Genomic DNA, 21,418 nt, shown 5'->3' on the forward strand with positions numbered 1-21,418 from the left:
GTATGTGGGCGTCATCTGCTTTGTCGAAATTGATTATAGTTTGGGCTGCGGTTTGCACTGATATTTTGTAATCTAGTGGTAAGATACACATCGGAATATTGTGATCGGATATTCCTTCTATTACTTCTAACTTCACTTGTTCTAAGAGAAAGTTACTACTTAGTAAGATCAGGTCAAGTATACTCCGAGACTCGTTTTGCACCCTTGTGGGGCATTCCACAATTTGGCGCAAGTTGAAATTTAACATCATATCGAGAAGGGCTTCTGAAGCCTTTGTTGTGTACTGCATGGTAGACCAGTTAAGGTCGGCAAGGTTAAAATCACCCATAAGAATAACACGACAATTTCGAGCATGTTGCTGTAAGTATTCTTGTATGGCAATTATGCATTCGTGTCCACATACGGGGCTTCTATATAGGTAACCAACAACTATACTTGTGCCTTTAGTGTTAATCTTACAAAAGATTGCCGCGGCATCAGCTACCTCTGGAAGAATGACCAGTGGGATTGATTTCTTTATTGCTAGCGCCACGCCTCCACCACGTGTTCGCCTATCTTTGCATATATATATATATATATATATATATATATATATATATATATATATATATATATATGTAGTGTCATCCCCATTTCACTGTGAACGAACACTTTTATTTTGTTTCTACCATAGAAACACCATCTGCCTCTTTTGTTTTTTTGTTTTCTTTTTTCGCCAAAGAGCATGCATCGACTGCCGTGTTGCTCCTCGCTACCACGTTCGCTACCATAAACTGCGCCGTGCGGCTGCCATCGTTATTCGCAGACAAGCGAATCTACCCGACGCGAAATGGCGCGCCTTTAAATTTCCAAACCTCTGCGCAGTGGCACAGGTGGTGAATGTTGCGAACAGACACATCAAGTCGATTTTTCTCAGCTTTGGACTGCTGGTGGCTGTAATGTTAGAATTATAACCCCACCCACGCGCTTTCTTTTTGTGTGTGTGTGTGTGTCTTCACGGCATAGTGTGTCACAATGCAGTGAAGACAGAGTACAGAACTTAGCCGGTGAAGCGAGCCTGCGAGCTTCATAAGCTTCGCGAGCGTCACGAGCCTCGGTGCGGAGGAACACGTGTGATTGTTGCGAACGGACGGACGGATGAAGTGACACGTTCAGCCCAACTTATCAGTCCTGCTTGCAATAAGAAATAGCTTTAGTAGTGTGGTTACTGTCCGTTCCACTGAGGCTCGTGTGTCCTGGCAAGTTGCACACAGCCGCTCAAACGGAACGCTAGTGCCCTTTAGAGTATTGGTGGATAACTAATCGGGGATGAGATGGGACCGGAGTCTTTATAAGCGTAGGCAACCTTACACGAGAAAGAAGAGATGGGCAAAATGTTAGACTGCAAAGTAAAGCCTGATCAACTCACCCAGGATAGGCCACGCAAGGCTATTTGTCGCCACCTCGTTTCAAAATGGACGCCATTACAGATTTCAATCATCATCATCATCATCATCATCATCATCACGACGCTTACGCCGGCAGCGCAAAGCGATACGCAACGCTCGCTCCGCTGCCGAACCGATGGAGCTGAACGTCACGGTGTGTCTGTTTGGCTTTTCTATTGTTTTTCGCCCAAGTTGATTGCACGTCGCTCATGTCTGCGACGCGCGCTTGCCAATAATGCGAAAGGAGAAAACAACCGTGTACTTAGATTTAGGTGCTTGTTAGAGAACTCCATGTAGTCCAAATTGTTCCGGAGTCCCCCACTACGGCGTGCCTCATAATCAGATCGTGGTTTTGGCAAGTAAAACACCACCATTTATTTAATTTTTACAATACGAAATTGACGCAGTTCTCACCAGTGCGCCAACGCCAGAAACCTGAGCGGAGAAGACTGTGCGCGACGCTGAACACAATAAAAAATGTCACTATGCGTTTGCGCATTTGAATAGAAGCGCTCTCATGTCTCTCACACAAACGCTGCACTTCATGGTCGCGAAAAAGCGAACCGCACACGTTTTATCGGCTTTACTCGATAGTGCATCGTCATCAAATACAACAGTGGTCACTTTCCATATTTGTAACAAAAGTACCGATACTGCCATTTGGCTTGCGCCGGACACCGGGATTATTTGGTTTTCTGCATCCAGCGCGTGGTCTTGCTTTTCGGGAAAAACGCTTCAGTGAGCATGGATCTCAATCCAGGTGCGCAAGCATGCTCTGTCGTATCTTTTTAGAACGCAGTTCTTAGACGCCCGCTGTTGCGGCGAGCGTCGGCATCGGCGTAACCCAGTGGACGAGCACAGCGAAAGATGAAAGCGAACGCGAAGCGCTGCGGAGGATGAAAGACGCAAGGAGGAAAGCGGAGGAGGAGGGTATGGCGAAAGGGTGAGAAGAAAAGCGTAGTGCGGCGACAAGGGCTGTTATCAAGTTCTGTTGCCAACAGCTCAGCTAGAAATGGGTACCATAGAGAACGCGGGAACCTCTTCACTGTTTAGTTTCTTACTCTATTCGTTTTCCGCCAAAGTGCTGGTTGAAGGGTTACCGCTGTTTTTATTATCCGTGACGAACCGTATTGCGTATCCGTATTCATGCGTTGTCGCAAATGGACCTTAGTCACCTGGCGGACAGCTTCGACAGTAAAAATAATAGTGATGCTCTGCAGCGGGAAAAAAAGCGATCCCCTTGTAAACCAAGGTAGACTTTCAGATTATTACACAAAAATGTCGCACAATGGAAGGCAGCAGAGTAAAGTGGGAGAGCAACATGGCACCAACGTGCCTTGTGCAGGACGCCCAGTGTGCGTTCGTGTGGGCCTGCCGTACAGTATTCCCATCGTCATCGTCGTCGTTATTGCAAATCATAGCTGAAGGGCAACATCGTAGTTTGTTAGATATATAGAGAGAGAGATACATCTATTACGATAGAAAAGCTGAGAGGTTGGCCTGAATGAAAGTTCTGACCATCCATTCAGCTTTGGAGTAGGGATAGTTTCTTAGAGGTTGTAAGAAACTCTATGGGCTATATGCACAGATTTCGTCTTCTTCCTGTTCTTCTTGACCTTCTAAAGATGCGACACCGACCCATGGCAAAGTATTGGCCATGAACATCCGTAATATTTTAAATACGATAGAGTAGATAAAGATAATAACGAATAAGCAGAAATTTTGACGTCAGTCCCGAAGGAAAATGTGGTAAATTTCCCAACTAACTAGTTTCACTGAAGTAGTAAACAGCACCACAAACGCCTTTCGACGGACGTCCAAAAACCTACGAAACAACCAGAAGACTGAAATGATGATTACAAGATGATGATGATCCTCAATTCTAACACGTGCCCACTATGGCAGATACGCCAAGAATTGGACGGTTTCAAATATGATGGTATCGGCCCCCGTGTACATCTTACTAAAAATAAAGTGAATGCTAGACTAGAAGCATACTTAGAAAAGTGTATTGTGAGGGGAAAATTGTCATATTTTTTTAGTGGTGTCTTCTTTTTCTTCAGAATTGTACGGCTATACTAACTCAGTTATCGACCATAATGAGGAAATAACTGTGCAGTGGAGCCTTTACCCACACTTGTGAGAAGCGCTCTCCAATTCGATCACATTTTGTTCTGACGGGGCCGGTGATGATAATGGGCAAGATGGGTAGCTTACGATTTCCTTGTAATACTGCGAAGTTAACTACAAATCGTAGGCCAAGCAAACACAACTCTAGGCGCCAGAGAAGGCAGGACACCGAACCCAGCGGCCTGGCAGCAGCGGGAATCGTCCCCAGTGCTCAATGGAGGGGCTGACGGGAACAAAGGCGGCCGGCCACAGCGCCACGCCATAGAAACGTCGCCCAGGGGGGAGAAATGCCGGCGGCATCGGAGCGGATCGGCGCTTGTTCTGCAAACAAAGTTGGTCCCCGTTCGGGACACGGCGCGAGACTCCCGTAACGTCCCTCGTAGCCGGCGTGCGCCGGAGAACATCACATGTTGAATAGGGAAAAGGGGAAGCGGCGAGGGCGCCGGCGCGGATAGGGAGAGAGCCCCCGACGATGCAAAAAGACGCAAAGCGATCATCCGTGACGCGTGCAGATTCTCCCCACTGCGCACGCGCAGAGCGCCGCCCCCTCGCCCGCAGGGCCGCGGTGGCAGCACCGGCGGCGGGATCGCGCTCCCTCTTGCTGGCAACCATGGGGTAGTTGTTGCGCTCGCGACCCGTCGGCTGGCCGGGGGAAAATGAAGAGCGAAAGTTGGTAGTCGGCGAGCGCGGCTCCCAACGAGGAAGAAAACGAAGCGACCGATCGCGCTCTGGCTGGATAAAGAACGACCAAGATGCCACGCTCCTTTCTGGTCAAGAAAGTCAAGTACCCGGTGTCCAACCACCATGCCAGCGGGCCCCGTTGGTACCGGCAGCCGTCCAGCCCAACGGAGGCGGCGCCGGTGCCGAGCCCGCAGCCCAGTTCGCCCAGCCGCGGCGGCGCCGTCGCCCTGCCGGCCTACGGTGAGTCGTGCCGTTCGTGTGCGCGCCGTGGCGCTAAAGCCACGGCGCCACAAGTGCACGGGCCCGCCCTGGGTCGCGTGTCCGGGCCGAATTATGCCCCGCTCGCTCGATAGGCGCCCCCGCTGCACGTAGACGCGCCGCAGGAATAGGCGCAACAGGTCCACGGTTCCTCACGACACAGGCAGCCGCGATCAGCTGATATGGTCTCGCGCGTACACTGCCGCATCTCGGCGCCGCCACGTCGCAACCACGCGCTCTTGCCAAGCGCTGGGCTGCCGAACGGTTTGCGGTCGCTGTCCCATTTGGAGAACGGCTAGCTGCCTCTTGTTGTCTATACTGTACAGCGGTAACAATAACTTCGAGTGGGATCGAAGCTATCGCCACCCCGTGGGGTCTGCTTATAATCTTGGTACTCCAAAGATGTAGACAGTGCGAAGACCAGTCTTTGACCCTTTCTATAGAGCTTAGCAGCACCAGAAGTGGGAAACAAAACCGACTACACGCCTTCTCGACAGCTTCGAACGCACACTGGCGTGGGGCATGTACTATTTTTTGGTTATACTGTTCCGGTAGCCATTCGCTGGCACCCGGTCAGCAAGACAGTTTCAAAACTTACAGAAAATTAGCTACGACGTACACAACGTATCCAAAGTCGCCGTTATGTGCGACTCCTCCGTGCGTCAGGACGCTGAGGCATCCTTATTAACGAATTTAATGCGTAATCAGCGTTAGGAGCTTAAATATTCGGCAGCCCCACTTTTTCAGTGAGGAGCAGCTTCACGATGTATCTCCTACCATCTTGCTTCTTTTCCAAACCCTTTCTTCTGTGTGTTGCTCTGCACCAGGAACGATTCCAGCGTCATGCAGCCGCGAGGTAAGATTCTGTGGCCTTGTGTTACCGATTGTGTTTTCTATGTATGACGTCCATAGAGTCGGTTGTGTACACATATATGCCTCTTTGCGCGGTAGCCGTTTGCGACGAGAAAGATTGCTTTCTGGTCGAAAACGACTTGCACGAGCAAGAGCGCTGCTTAAGTTTCTAGAAGGGGGGAGGGGGGGGGTGTTAACATATCTTATACTCTGGAACCTCTCGAAACCCGTCGCAAATAACGTCTTAATGCAGATACTGTTAACGCAAGATGACAGAGCTGGTTCTCCTTAGAGCACAGTCGTTTCTTCTTTTCGGGAGGGGCTCTCATAACACCCGGTATTGCTAAAATGTTAACAGAAAGTAATTCTGAATTCATCTGACAGAGAAATTCAGTCTAAGTATGTGACGGTCTGCTGTACATTGTTTCACAGTTCGTAGGAGTCACCGATAGAAAATAGTGGGAGCTCAAAGCTTCTAAACAAATAAAACCCTGAAATATATTCTACTCTGTGCGTTTTCCTTTGTTTCTTCCTTTGTTTTCAACAGGCTTATTTTCTTTCGAAACAATTTGATGATATAGGGAGTTCTATGGAGCGAATGCCGGGGATGGCCAAAGAGCGCCTCGAAGCAGTTTCAGAACAGCAGTCCTAAATCGTCATTAAAAGTGAAAAATATGCAGCGCAGTTTTATATAACGTCGAAGTTTCCCAGAGAAACATTCAATCAAGGGATGGGCAGCATATCTCAAACCTGCATACTAAGCTTACACGCGGATTTTGATTAAAGTACTGCTGTTGCATGTCCTTCACAGTGATAGGAGTCGACCTGCACACACTCGGCCCAGAATTTCCCCTCGGATGTGTGGGGCGTATGGCGGAGGCGGCTTCACTGGGCGGTGCTCCTTTTGATAACACAGGTGCGAGAAATAGCCAGTGTGGCTGCAGAATGTAATCACACTCGGCTTTCTTACAGAGCATTTCGACCTCGCCTGAATGCACCGGCGAATGAGCTGAGTTTTCCATAAACATTTCTTCGGTCTGAATGTCGACAAAGATGGCTGCCAAGACAACTACTGGGCTCGGTGCCAACTTTTGTTTTCAGAATTGAGAAACTGACGCCGGACCTTGAGACGCGAAGAAGATATAGTGACGGTGTTACTTAGCAACGAGATGGCGCATACGGCACCCTCACATGCAGCTGCCACGTGCTAGCACGCCTGCTCTTCATTGAACATGCATCGCCGTCATGTTGTAAGAGACTTCGTTGGGCGGGAATACTTACTTGCAAACAGTTTTTTTTTACGCTCTCACTGTTAACCTTTCAAAGCACCAGCTATCACTGACATTGTACGTTCTTGCACAAATCCGCATACCCAGGCAAAGGACATAACACCATCGCATTCACAGCTTTGACTTGGCCGCCAAAGGAATGTCTTCTCCTATCGCGTTCGACGACGTATTAAAGGGCATCTATGCACAACAACGCTTGCACTACTGAGCTGATGGAACGTGGAACTTCAGTTTTTGGACTGTCACGTTATGCTGTGCCGTAAACCTTGCAATATATTTAGGTCATGATCGAAAAAAAATCTTCCATCAGCGTACTGACACTCATACTAGTCGCCCTAAATTGCCACCGTGCTCAAAGACAGGACGAAGTAAGACACACACACACACACAGTCAGAGCTGTGCGTGTGCATGTGTCTACTCATTCTTTGACCACTACAGTCTTATAACGGTGAACCAACGAACCAATTGAATCGAACCAATTCGATTCCCTTGCCCTAAACTGGCCAGGACTGGAAATGTTCCCGGTACACTAATGCAAGACTGGGCATGTACTGAACGCATTGTAACAGCACTATTATTACTGTTACAGCAGTACATAATTTATAGCAGAGACTCGGAAGCCTATGGAAGCAATAACAACATTTAAAATTTTGAATTCTCGAGCTCGGAGTGCGAGTAATTGCGAAGCATTCAGCTATACGAGACGACCTACGCCTAGCATTTACGGATGACCAACAGTTCAAGAAATTAGAAAAAGAGGAGACGTGCCGTCCATGCAAAGCACGTGCTGTATAACGAGTCTTCATTCATAAAACAGTGCGCAACTTTCTTAAGGGTGAAATGCATGCTTAAGTCTGCCCCATATGGCATAATGGAGAACTGCTAAATAGGTTGATACCTTAACTGCAGAGATCCTCTAAACGTATGTGATACACGTGCTGCTTATTTATTATGAGGGCGGAAAATCTCTGCACCAGACTGTACCTCTTCTACAGGTTGCGAATGCTTTACAGAGCTGCACGAACACTAAACGCAGCTAAGAAATGCAGGCTGTCGGAACTTGTTCCTAATTTAGTTACTTACCGCTTAAAAGGTCCTAAAGTGTTATACCTATAGGAAACAAAGCTTACAAATTTTCTCAAGGGCTGTTTTATGCGTGAAACAGCTCATGATCCAGAATTTAAGCTTTCGACATTCCTTGCACTTGTGTGTACTGGTCATGTTGAAGTATGTACCACCATTTATCTCGAATTCAACGCTATGATTAGGATAAATATCTCAAGCCTAGACGAAGGAAGAAGCCACTTGGGACTCTAATGCGGTTGAATGACGGAAAAGCCGTTTACTGACTGCAGCATAGGTCAAAGATCGCTGCGCACCTTCACGCGCACATCTCTTCTCTACGGCATCCATCACGGATGTTGCTTCGCGACGCACCACCTAAGCCTGCTCGCGCTTGCAGTACTGTCTACAGGCCAACGTGTCTTGTTGATCAAGTCTTGGTAGATGGTGATGTATCCATACAGTTGTAGTCTATTTTCTTCCTGCTTCATTTCTTCTAGATTTTTTCATAGTATTAATACATTCGGAAACGCAGAAGAATATTGTAGGATTCTCCAGCAGTCAATTAGTATCTCATAGCAATCAACAAGTTGCACATAGCTCCTGCCGCTTTTCGCGCAGACGGTGTGACTAAGAACATAGCGGGAACGGCAATACCGGGGGCCAGTAATGTTCCGGATGTAGCCGAAATATCGTGATAGCAGACAGGCGATATACGAGCCCTATTTTTCCAGTTCAAGCTCGCTACGCAGCAAAACACGAAAGCACGAGCGTTCCAATGCTGATTCACGCCTAAGCGCCTTCTGCTCCATGCGCTGAAGGCAGCGCCGTGCAACCTGGCGCATAAGCCGTTGTCACTCTACGTGCACGGCAACGCGCGTAAAGCGGAGGCTTCGCTGTCCTTTTCGCCAACCGCTTTGTACGAGTGTGTTCGCCCGACGCTTCGTGTAACGCACGAAGCAGCCCGGCGGCGGCAGCGGCGCTTGTCGCGCGCGCGAGCCATAGGAGCGTCGCGGGAAGCGTGGCCGGAAGCCTCGAGGCGGCCGACCATGGCAGCGGGGCCCGGGCGCTCGGCCATTAGGAAATGAAGCGCCGTACGTGACACAGCCTATCGAACAGCTTGGTCCAAAAGTCGCCGGCTCTCGCTGGCTTGGCAGAAAACACAGAGAAATGGTAGCGCAGGCGTACGCAGAAAAAAAGAAAGAAAACACGAAGAGGAACAAAAAAAAAAAGAAAGAAGAAGAAAGGCGGGAGGGTCGCGATCTCTGTACGCGCAAAGAACCACGAAAAGGGGGAGGAGGACATCTGTTGTGCCCGTCGTCATTGGCCGCGGCCGATCACGTGAGCAGGGGCGTCACGTAGTTCTCGCAATAATTATCTGTTCAGCCACGAGCGCGCGCAATTAGAAGACTTCAATATATATACGGGCCATTTTGCCTCGCCTCGGCCCCCTCTCCCACAGCGTTTTCTTTCTTTCTTTTTTTTTTCCGCGGAACGCTTTCTTTTGCTGGCTGCCCACGGCCGCTGGCCGCTGGGCAGCGCGGCTCGCGTACGCGGCCGCTTCATTACGGCGCCAGACTGACGGTGCTCGTGGCCCGTCTGTTAGGCCGGAAACGCTAATTGCGTATACACTAGAACGGCTTTCCGAATTAGTGCCACCGTTGGTTCATGCCCGCGGACCCTGCTCCTGTGTCATGAAGCGTCACCGCACTATATATGTACGCTGCAGCCCGCACCCCTTTTACGCTCCGTGTTTCTTTTTGTACTGCCGCTAGAACAACAGTCGACACTAACCCGCTCGACAACAGCTGAGCGCCAGCGCAACTCGTGAGCTTGCGTTGCCGCGTTATGCACACTCGCGGGGGACGTCGACACGGCAAACAACGATGTCTGCCAGGGACGCTGTGTTTTACCGCGTGTTCCCACTTGGGGGGCATTGTTTGTTTTGAATGAAAGAACCATCGCGCAGGGTTGAAGGTAGGGATTAGGACACAAGAGGGCAGGCACCCAAAGCGATCCGAATTTCCGTAGACAAGCTAACGACACATTTTTTAAACATATGCATGCATGGCGAGGCGCACCAGAAATAGCAGCGTCAGTTACTCGGCCAAGCCTGTGGGACGCTGCTTAAACAGCTGTGAAGGACCAGGCGTAACCAGATGCTTAACAGGACACCGTCTGTCTCAACCAGTGAATCACTTCGACAGCAAGCTTAAGCTCCAGGCCGACTGTAATCTCTCCGTTGAACGCCTGGGAAACACTAAACTAAGCTGATCAAGCAACTGCTTAACTGATTTGAAGAAAATATGTTCATTTAAGAAACAGCTCGATTATTTGACTGCTTGCGCCGATATTCTAACCCGGGCCTCAATTTCTGTTAAATAAATAACAAATATATATATATATATATATATGGTGCCGCGGGATCTTGGGAGCGACCGATGTCGAGCGCGCTAGCGTGTTCCTCCGTCGCGCTACGTGCCCGTGAGCCATCATCTTCTTCACCGAATCTGGAGGCGATAGTCGTGCCGCTACAGGGCACTTCCAGTGCGAAGTGTGAGTGAAATATGTGCAAAAGGCGCGCACAGTTAGGGACACAGTTACGGGCACTGTAACCGCGACGCTAGCCATCCCCGAGGTTGCTGATGTTGGACCCCGGAACAGTGGCTCTGCGGACAGCTGGGTCGTGTTGCTACCCGTCTAAAACGGATAAGTATGATGTAATAGTTTACTACTCACGTAAAATATACGATACTAATATACTTAAATATATGAAAGTTCTGCGAAATTCCTACTTACAAGTCAGCCGTATTTCAGAGCCGTTTATGATATATCATGTTTGTCTACGTTATATGACCCAATAGATGCAGTTTAGAGAACTGTGATATATATGCGTGCGTGTGTGCGTGCGTGTGCGTGTGTGTGTGTGTGTGTGTGTGTGTGCGTGTGTGTGTGCGTGTGCGCGCGCGTGTGTGTGTGTGTGTGTGTGTGTGTGTGTTATTGCTCTATTACAGAGCCGTGAACTTCATTCTTTTTTTGCGATTTTGGAATTTTTTCTCAGAACATGTTGGTGTAAAGTAAAAAAATAATGCTACTGATAGTCGGGAGATTAGATTTTTCTTTCTTTTTTTTCAATACAGCTTTCATACATTTCAATACAAGATTGTTAAATGTATGTAAAAAAATCTAATTTATCCGTTCCCGTGTGTTTAGAAAACAGCTGTTTAAATAAAGCTTCCTCTTAAGAAAAAGCCATAATAAGGAAACCAACTTCCATCGCGTGATGCAAAAATAAAAGAAGAAAATATGCAGACGTGTCTTATGATCTCTCCAGGCACGAAAAAATAAAAAGAAACATCACAACAATTTAACAGCAACATTTACGTGTCTTCCTCTCTCACACGCCCGCCTGTTTGTTGTCACGGCAAGTTTATTCTTTTATTCTAAATTATCGACGCTAATGAAAAGCTCAATACCAACGCTTCCGCGCGCAAGCACTGAAAGTATTAAACTGAAGAAGAGAAGGCAGCCTGAACGATTCAAAAATCTGTTCGCAAGAAATTAGCCACTGAGCTCTAGCTTGTGCGTAATATGGTAAATGCCGCGAACACTACTCGACTCTTTTTGTCTGTTGTTTGGCGCAGGCATGATTGAATGTGGAGTCATCGATAAGCGAGGAACGAGAAAGAACCTGTCGACGTAAAAAAAGAAGAAAAAGAAATATCGACGTTACTTTTTTTCCTGGTCGCGAACTATTTTAAGTCTAGAGAGAGAATAAAAGGATAGGACGATAGCATAAGCTCAGGCAATGACGCGCTTTTTTTTATTTTTCTTTCCCGCTTTTCTAAGGAAAGCGATGAAACAAAAGAGCACTACAGACGATCATCCATCACAAACGGCAGGTGAGGAGAGAAAGCTTACCTTGTTTGTTGCAAGTTCACAATCGCTTGAAAGACAGCACGCGAACGCCTTCTCGTGTTTAACATAACTTGCGCGTGGTCTCTGTCTGCTTTTCTTCCCTTCTGTGTATACATGTTTTCTGACTACTTTTCAACGCTTCCGTTCTGCCTCATTCCGTTCTGCTGAGGGGCATGCTTCATCGGCGTCGTACGAAAAGGCTAGATTGCGTGCGTTCTTGTTGACACGGGCGTCCCCACCTCGGTTACGCTTATTTCGGCGCACCTGTAGGCAGACGTATTTGCACTGCAAGTTGCGTGAACGCCCATGAATGATGTTGACGGAAAGCCATACTTGACAAATGCATTAGTGAAGGACGTACGGAAGTCGTCCTGCGGCGCTCAATGAGGTCGCGCGACAGTTTTGTAGGAAAAGGGACGTGAGACTGCAGCCTGGCTTTGAGTATCTTATAGAAGTCGGCCCTGTTTCCACTGTCACTTTGTTTCCTCAAAGACTTTGGAGGTTATTATACATAAGGCCACTAGTTTTTCAAGCAGTCGAGTGTAGCATTCACGTTATTTTGACGTACAGCAGCTGGTTACTATTCCCACGAGGGCCGAGAGCAGGCTCCAACCTGAAGCTGTGGCGGGGAAAATAAAATTGAAGTCCCATGCCCAGGTCATCTGATACTCGCATGCGATACTGAATGCGACATGCGTCAACAGAAAATGGCCCTTGGTTCTCCCATTAGATCAATCTATCTGCCGATTACATTACTGTAATCACACATATGAGCTCGTGGAATTTTTTTGGTGCGACTTGTCTTGCGTTCAGAGCGCCCACTAACGCCTCTCTCGTGACAATCCCGATACATCCATGGTTGACCAACACGCTATAATAATTGAGCACTGGCATAGGTCCCTTATTTCCGACCCTGCGCCCAGAAAGTGAAGCTTGTAAGTTTAACGTAATGCACAAACTATGGCGTACACATGATGGGTGAAACGATTATGGTTGCTTATAGTTTGAACGTAAAACAGCGAACACATTTCTCACTCGTGGACGTTGAAAGGGCTAGCTTCAGCAGCGATTTAAGCAAGCCAGGAGAACAAGGATGTACGTTGTGTTTAGTTCAGTGTAGTGCTTCTACTTCGACACAGACGAAAATGAGCCTAATTGCTCTTTAACCCGCGATTTCCGTGGAATAAGGATAGGCTGTCGATAGAGAAATAAGAAAGTTGTAAGTATGGCTTCGTCTTAAATGTAGTCACACTGATATCGTGATACTGATGAGTGAGTGAACCTAGCGGGCACAATTCTGAGGGAATGCAGCAGCGTTTTATATCGAAGATATTCTAACGATTACAGAAGATGAGTGCGTAGTCAAACTCTTTGTCAGGTAATTGAAAATGTGCATACATGCATATACAAAAGACTCTCGCTGGTGTAAAAGATTAGAATTGTATCTCTTACGATGATGTTGGCTGTCCAAACTGTAGATAGACGCAGGCTCAGTACGCGTTGATGATTTATCCTCAAGGTAGCCTGGGGCTAAATTGTCCCTATATATATATAGGGACAATTTAGCCCCAGGCTACCTTTAGGATAAATCATTAATGCGTGTGCGTGTGCCCGTGTTGTCCATTAGCTTGATCGCCGCTCAGTCTCTTTCGTACTTATGTAGCCTTCTGTACCGTCTTATACGCAGGCACAAACAATAATGCACTGACTAATTTTGTATGCATGACGCAACAATCTGGTGCTGGCTCCTAACTCCTGTCACACACGAGGAGGGCAAAAAGGTATGTCAACCAAACTCGTCGCGAAAGCAAGGCCGACGTACATGGTATACGTATATATATGTACTGAAATAACTGCATTAATGATGATGTAATGTTGCGTAATTACATGATATTTTTTCATTATTTGCACTATGTTCTTCGTTCCGTTGTCAGACCTTACTTTCTTTTTCGGACCCTTTATTTCTTTCATTCATGTCGAGTTCTTTCTTCCGCTTTTTTTTAATGCATGTACGTCGAGCTTGTCGCGTTTCGAGTCGACTTTGGGTGATATTCTTTTTTTCTTTTTTACCAAGAGGCCAGGTGGGGCCGGTTGCGGAGATAGAGCAGTCTATGGTGCAATGGGGTTAATTTTCTACTATACTGACGCTCATTAAGCCGATGCCGTTAATTTTACCTGCTTTGCCACTAATTCTCGCTTCTTGCCTTGTTGAGACCTACATTTTGATACCTTCTTTTGATTCGCTAAGATGCTCTGGAGGCGCGAAAGGGCAATTTCTTTCTTTATTTTTTACCAAGAGGCCAGATGGATAACCTGGCGTGCTGCAAAACCGCATTAAGTCTCCAAAAGACTTTTCTTCAAAGCTCGCCTGCGCATCATAATATTATACTGCGGGCAATTGACGCTGGTCCCTCTTTTGTCACCACTTTCGCAGCGGCCCCGGCGCGCGCATGCTCATTACGACGGCGACGCTGCAGGCATGCCACGCACACAGCGTCGTTTGTCATACCGTCGGTGGCACCGTGCGTACAGCACAGTAAGCCGGATAGCGTCAATCAAATCCGCGTCGTCCTTCTCACCTACGAAGCGAGCCCCCCTCGCTACACAGCGTGTGCCGCAGTTGCCGAGTCTCGCGGACGCCAAAATAACCGCTCCAGGATCGATCACACCGTGCGGCCACACTGGGCGTGCGACCGCTTACGCAGGGATGGAAGCGAAAAGAAAGCCGCAGTCGCTGCGCAAACGGCGATTCCCCTTCTGTCAACGACGCTTCCCTTCTGTGTTGGTGATACGGAGGGGCTGCGCACACGGCGTGAACGGCGTCGGCGCTCTTGTTTACGGCCGCGGGAGGCCACTAATGAGAAGCCCTGCCTCTAATTTTCTGCACAGCATGGCCCGCACTGGCAATGGCGCTGCTTAGGTAGTCACTGGCCGTACCCGCACACGGCTACGTATTTAGCCGGGGGGATACCGTGGCAGCTCATCGCTCTTGCTCTCCATGTGCCGCCGGCCCCGGCATGAGTCTAGCGTAGTTGCGGTAATATCATGAGAAACTGTGTTGGGGATTTCTGTCAATGCCACTTTTTGCAAACTCGTTTGCTGAACGGTGATTGGGATAGGAATTTCATAAGTACAATTATATATATATATATATATATATATATATATATATATATATATATATATATATATATAGTAAAACACGCATTACCGCGGACTACAAGGATATTTCCAGGTTTGTTGTAAGAGGAAAGAGCCCAGTGCGCGCCAATAACTGCGCTTCTATGCCATTGCCTTTCCTTCACTGCCTTTTCAATTACCCCCCCTCCCCATCTCCCCCCTTTTACGTAATTAAAACCCAACTCTCATGCATGCAGTATAGGAGGTGTCATGCGTTCAGGGCCGTTGCTTGAATTATTCCTAAGATGTTTTCCGATATCTCTACGAAGGCTATATGCTCGCACTGCATCAGACGTGTAAATGCAAAATTTGTTTGTGTTGTTTCAAGTGATCACGGCTTGTTAAAGACGATTCGAAAGTTAATAAGCCTCCTAAGTATAGGTAACTATGAACCTAGGCTAATGTCGTCAGTGAGCAGCTGTTTCAGAAATATTTGTCAGAAACTATCCTGGCTACAATTTTCGATAACATACGTGTCGTTTCCACTAGCTTCAACCAGTAATGTCGTTCGCCCAACGCCCACATTGCAACTCGGTCGATTCGCGTGCAAGGAGATGATCGTGTCGTGGCCGCTCCTCTCGCTTTAATAACGGGCAGATGCAAGGCGTGCCTTTCACCAGAGAACAGAAAAAGGAAGCCAAGCGTCGCTACGCCGCGCTCGTGATCATCAGTACACCTTTGTTTACCGTTGCCAGCAGAGCGTGGGTGCCCTGCGTGCGTGGCTATGGCTATGTGGCCGCGATGAGAAGCCGACTTGTTGGACGCGGCACCTGCGGAGACGACTCCGCGCGGGCCCGCAGCGCCCGTGCGGTGCACTGCGTTCGGCGCTCGGCCACACTGAGGCCCCCACGTAATCCTTTAACAACAGATAGCGTGACTTGCGCCTATAAATATTTCCCGAGATGTTTCCCCGAGTCACGCCAAGGTGACAAAGAGCCACGCCTGCACCGTAGCGCAGCAACGCTTCGCGAGGCCCTGCTGCGGCGTCGTTTCACCCGCAGACGAGAGCCACGCTTGAAAACGGTGCGGCGGCGAGGAAGGTACCATCACCGCCCCCCCCCCTTTCCCGCCCCCTGAATAGGAGGAGAGAGAGGAGGGGTGGTACCTGGGCCCGAGATAGTGCGCCTCGCACGCCAGCCACTAAGCGCCCGCATTTGTTCGCGCTCGCGCTGGCCACGATAGGATCCCGCCGCGGAGCAGTCTCATTTGCAGAGTGATCGAAGGAACGCCGAGAAGCGGCCACGCGATCATTAGCCTTCGCGAAGGACTCGGTTTCAACGCGCCGTGTTGCTCCAGATCTCGGCTTCGATAAGTGCGCCCACCGCGCTCGAGCTGCTCATCTGCGAAGCCATCAGCGAACCCTCGGCGACAGGCCATCTGTCGCCCGGGCCGCACGCGCATTCTCGAAGGAGAACCAGCCGGGCCCGACGCTCCGGATTAAAGGGATTACGCACGCTCGTCGCGCACGCGAGCGTGTTGCTCACTTCGCAGCCGTTAGGTCACAGGTGTAATGGTCGAATCCGCCGGGAAGGAGAGACGCGTGATCTGCGAGGCTTTAAAGCGTTCGCCACTCGGAACCGCCGGTCTGCTTTTTTTGCCTGACGAATGGAGACATTGCGCGGACCACGTGAGCAGCAGTGTAAGCTGAAAGTATGCTCTGCGTGGCCGCGTAGCGCATAGGCAGCCGAGTCGGGGCAGCGCACATCTGCTGGTCTTGTTTGTTGGAACGAAAATATTCCCGCTGAGGATGGTAAATGTCAACCCACTTTCACGATTACAAAGAGCGACCAATGCAAGTACTGACAAAACCAAATCAGGATGAACTCACTTAGGCGCTCTAGTTTTACTCCTTTGATCCGCTGCAACTTTTCCAAATACGCAAGATGCTCCGCGACGCATGATTCGAACAAGCTTTACGAATCAAGACGAACTAGCTTTTCAGATACTACTTCATTTACGGTGTATAGGTTTATTTTGTGTCCTAATAAAAGCAGTACGCACTAAATGTCAAATTATATATTTATCTATAATCCTGGTCACTAACGCTCTCTAAATTCTAAAACCCGACAAAAGCATTAGTTTATTTTACTGCAGCCGCCAAAATGCCGAAAAAATGTCGCGGAAACATATCGATTGAACCCACCAAGGTGTTTGTTCCATGTATGCTCTATGGGCGAAGGGTGTGGTGGGGAAAAATAAGAGGAAGAAAGAAATGATATAGCTGCCAGTATAGGTTGTTCAATGGACTACAGTCGCGTTATTCTGTAACGCAATTCTGGGTGTTTCCATGTTCGAGGACGGAAATTTAACTCCGATCTTTTGCTTGCATAGCCTCCACGTAACTGATCCGCATTAGTTTTGGCCACAGTTAACACCAGTGTGCATCCGTCGCATTTGATCAACAGTTATGACGATGGGGCGCTGGGCACCACATTGTGTGCCTGCTGTTTGAGGAGCATATCCGTATATGTGAAACGCAACACCCTTGCGCCGAGATGCTAATGCAAATTTTTTTAATTTTCGTAACCTTATTGCACAAATTAATTAATTAATTTGTAGTTTTATTAAGCAGAAGATCATTCAGTGACGTCCGTTCCCCGTTTCATTATGCCATGCATTGGCATCTCTCGTGAATTAGGTGTCACATGGCAGCTAATTCTGTCCTCAATCGGCACTGATGCGTGCATTCGGTCCTATCAAAATAGTTTTGCCTATAGTTTAACCAAGTAATGGGGGCATCATTGGCGTTTCACTAAACGCTTAATATGCGTTTCGGACATGTTGCGCTACCGAACTATAAAGATGCGACATACATTCGAAAAATTCCGTATGTTTGCCGGTTTCTTTTTTTTTTTTTTTTTTTTTTTGTAGAGCATACGTACCGTTTTATCAACTCCCCGTTGGCTTTCCGTACGAGTAATGCGGAAAGTTTAGGGCATAAAGACTACGGAGATTTTTTATCTGCACATTTCTTATTTTATTATTTTAGAATAGCGAGGGCTACCTTTATCATTTTGCTGCGTGTCTGTACTTTGGAGGAAGAGAGGCCGCTGAATGCCCATTCACTTGGCACGTCGAACTATTATATCGGCAAGATGGCGCGTATATAAGCAACCAGGCAGAAATTTGGCTTGCCCACAGCAGCGCCATAACCCACACACTACACTGAGTGGAGGAAACAGTTGTCAGTAGCACATGCCGTAATGTTGCTGGACCAAGCTTGGCTGGACGCATCGGGAAAAAGCGAACGTTTATATAGGCGCGCATCTGTTGTCGTTCAGTATGTCGTGCCATTTCCGTTGCCTCCCCAGGGCCTCCCTACCGGAAGCTCTCAGCTTATTTTAGCTACACACTCAAACCGCCGTAGCGTCTCCGCTTTTGTCGGGTTTTAGAATTTAGAGACCTTGGCAAGTTCCATGCGAGCGCTGGTTCCGCATAGCGTTCCACAGTCTCCCCTCTGTGGCATGTTCTCTCCGCTTTCTTCGCTAGCTGTTAGCACTAACAGTGTAGATATTTCGGCTTGTTGGTGTAACATTCTGCAATCTTTTTTTTTTCTGTAGCACGAATAGCACAAGGACGTAGAAGAGAAAACAGACACACACATAGCGCCTGTGTGTGTCTGTTTTCTCTTCTACGTCCTTGTGCTATTTGCGCTACAGGAAAAAACTGCAAAATGTTAGCACTAAGCGTGCTGTCTTAATACCAGGGAATCGAGACACCCTGTCATAATCATCATCATCAGCCTGGTTACGCCCACTGCAGGGCAAAGGCCTCTCCCATACTTCTCCAACTACCCCGGTCATGTACTAATTGTGGCCATGTTGTCCCTGCAAACTTCTTGATCTCATCCGCCCACCTAACTTTCTGCCGCCCTCTGCTACGCTTCCCTTCCCTTGGAATCCATTCCGTAACTCTTAATGACCATCGGTTTTATCTTCCCTCCTCATTACGTGTCCTGCCCATGCCCCCATTTCTTTTTCTTGATTTCAACTAAAATATTATTAACTCGCGTTTGTTCCCTCACCCAATCTGCTTTTTCCTTATCCCTTAACGTTACACCTACCATTCTTTTTTCCATAGCCCGTTGCGTCGTCCTCAATTTAAGTAGAACCCTTTTCTTAAGGTTCCAGGTTTCTGCCCCGTACGTGAGTACTGGTAAGACACAGCTGTTTAAACTTTTCTCTTGGGGGATAATGGCAACCTGCTGTTCATGATCTGAGAATGCCTGCCAAACGCACCCCAGCCTATTCTCATTCTTCTGATTATTTCAGTCTCATGATCCGCATCCGCAGTCACTACCTGTCCTAAGTAGATGTATTCCCTTACCACTTCCGGTGCCTCACTACCTATCGTAAACTGCTGTTCTCTTCCGAGACTGTTAAACATTACTTTAGTTTTCTGCAGATTACTTTTTAGACCCACCCTTCGGCTTTGCCTCTCCAGGTCGGTGAGCATGCATTGCAGTTGGTCCCCTGAGTTACTAAGAAAGGCAATATCATCAGCGAATCGCAAGTTACTAAGGTATTCTCCATTAACTCTTATCCCCAATTCTTCCCAATCCAGGTCTCTGAATACCTCCTGTAAATACGCTGTGAATAGCATTGGAGAGATCTTATCTCCCTGCCTGACGCCTTTCTTTATTGGGATTTTGTTGCTTTCTTTATGGAGCACTACGGTGGCTGTGGAGCCGCTATAGATATCTTTCAGTATTTTTACATACGGCTCGTCTACACCCTGATTCCATAATGCCTCCATGACTGCTGAGGTTTCGACTGAATCAAACGTTTGTCGTAATCAATGAAAGCTATATATAAAGGTTGGTTATATTCCGCACATTTTTCTATCACCTGATTGATAGTATGAATGTGGTCTATTGTTGAGTAGCCTTTACGCAATCCTGCCTGGTCCTTTGGTTGATGGAAGTCTAAGGTGTTCCTGATTCTATTTGCAATTACCTTAGTAAATACTTTGTGGGCAACGGACAGTAAGCTGATCGGTCTATAATTTTTCAAGTCTTTGGCGTCCCCTTTCTTATGGATTAGGATTATGTTAGCGTTTTTCTTAGATTCCGGTACGCTCGAAGTCATGAGGCATTGCGTATACAGGGTGGCCAGTTTCTCTAGAACAATCTTCCCACCACCCCTCAACAAATCTGCTGTTACCTGATCCTCCCCAGCTGCCTTCCCCCTTTGCATAGCTCCCGAGGCTTTCTTTACTTCTTCCGGTGTTACCTGTGGGATTTCGAATTCCTCTAGACTATTCTATCTTCCATTATCGTTGTGGGTGCCACTGGTACTGTATAAATCTCTATAGAACTCCTCAGCCACTTGAACTATCTCCTCCATAATAGTAATGATATTGCCGGCTTTGTCTCTTAACGCATACATCTGATTCTTGCCTATTCCTAGTTTCTTCTTCACTGCTTTTAGGCTTCCTCCGTTCCTGAGAGCATGTTCAATTCTATCCAGATTATACTTTCTTATGTCAGCTGTCTTACGCTTGTTGATTAACTTCGAGAGTTCTGCCAGTTCTAGTCTAGCTGTAGGCTTAGAGGCTGTAGGGTCGAGACACCCTGTAGTTAGCTCTAAGTGTTGGGGAAAATGCAGGAAGCGAAAACGAAGGGTGCCGTAGAAGGAACGCGAAATGTGGGGACCTTCTCGGGGAACGTGTGCATGTTACGTGTGTTTTTGGCTCGTTGCCAGCAGTGGAATAAGACATGATCGGCGCGTTGTGTAGAGCTGACATTACTTGCCGGCGTATGTACAGGAACCGCGCCCCACGACTTCTATATAGACGTGAGCGCACAATTTCAATGCCACCTACGTATTGCTCCACAAAGCAATTAACTGGCACGAACTGGGCAGGACTGTCTTATCAGACGAGTCGTCACTGCTACCTAACTCTATCTAATTCACGCTGAGGTATGTACACTGCCAACTAACAGCGTCAACAACAGTTTAATGTATATATACGCGAAGCTATATTGATAAAAAAATCAGCACGTAGACACATCTAGAAGCCAATGGTAAACAAGGAGAAGTATTCGTAAATACCATGTTTGCTTCTGGGAATTCTTCGGGACTGCGCGTTATCATACCTTCCTTAATTTTTTTCCCGATCACTCTTTTCTTGCTGCGAAGCTCTCAAGTACAATACATATGTACAACACAGAAGCTTTAGGTTAGCTGCAGACCATGGGTGCTTCCGGGAGTGCAGCTCTTGCGTCACTATCACACTCTATGTCCATTGCATAAGTATAGTATGAATCGAATACCAGGGAAGAAAGACAGCTTTGTTGCAAAAGCAGTAGTCTTTGCACTTTCATATATATATATATATATATTGTGTTGCTAAAAGCTTAGAGTTTCCTGCAATAATTACTGTATGAAACTGTGGGACTAAAGGTCGGAACTGTTGGTTCACTTTGCTGGCTATGTTTGAAATAGGCGGCCGGATCAACAAATGGTCCAACTGCAATACCCCAAACCACAAGATTCCTTCCATAAACGAAATTCTTCTGTGTCATTTCACATGACTGCACTTACGGGAAAGACATAGCAATGAGCTAGCGCAGTTCACGTCAGGGAAAAGTTAATCAGCAGCGGTTGCCGTATATGGTG

General features: G+C 47.7%; 1 protein-coding gene across 1 annotated transcript in view; it reads left to right on the forward strand.

Moving 5' to 3' along the window:
• The first annotated feature begins 4,214 nt into the window (after positions 1–4,214).
• LOC142564176 (uncharacterized) overlaps positions 4,215–21,418 on the forward strand; it is a 41,927-nt gene continuing 24,723 nt past the window's right edge. The window contains exon 1 of the mRNA XM_075675074.1: positions 4,215–4,478. Coding sequence (XP_075531189.1) covers positions 4,310–4,478 — 169 coding nt within the window. The 5' untranslated portion in view covers positions 4,215–4,309. The remainder of the gene's footprint in view (positions 4,479–21,418) is intronic.

The sequence above is a fragment of the Dermacentor variabilis genome, chromosome 1 (genome assembly GCF_050947875.1).
Source record: "Dermacentor variabilis isolate Ectoservices chromosome 1, ASM5094787v1, whole genome shotgun sequence".
In the NCBI taxonomy this organism is placed as follows: domain Eukaryota; kingdom Metazoa; phylum Arthropoda; class Arachnida; order Ixodida; family Ixodidae; genus Dermacentor; species Dermacentor variabilis.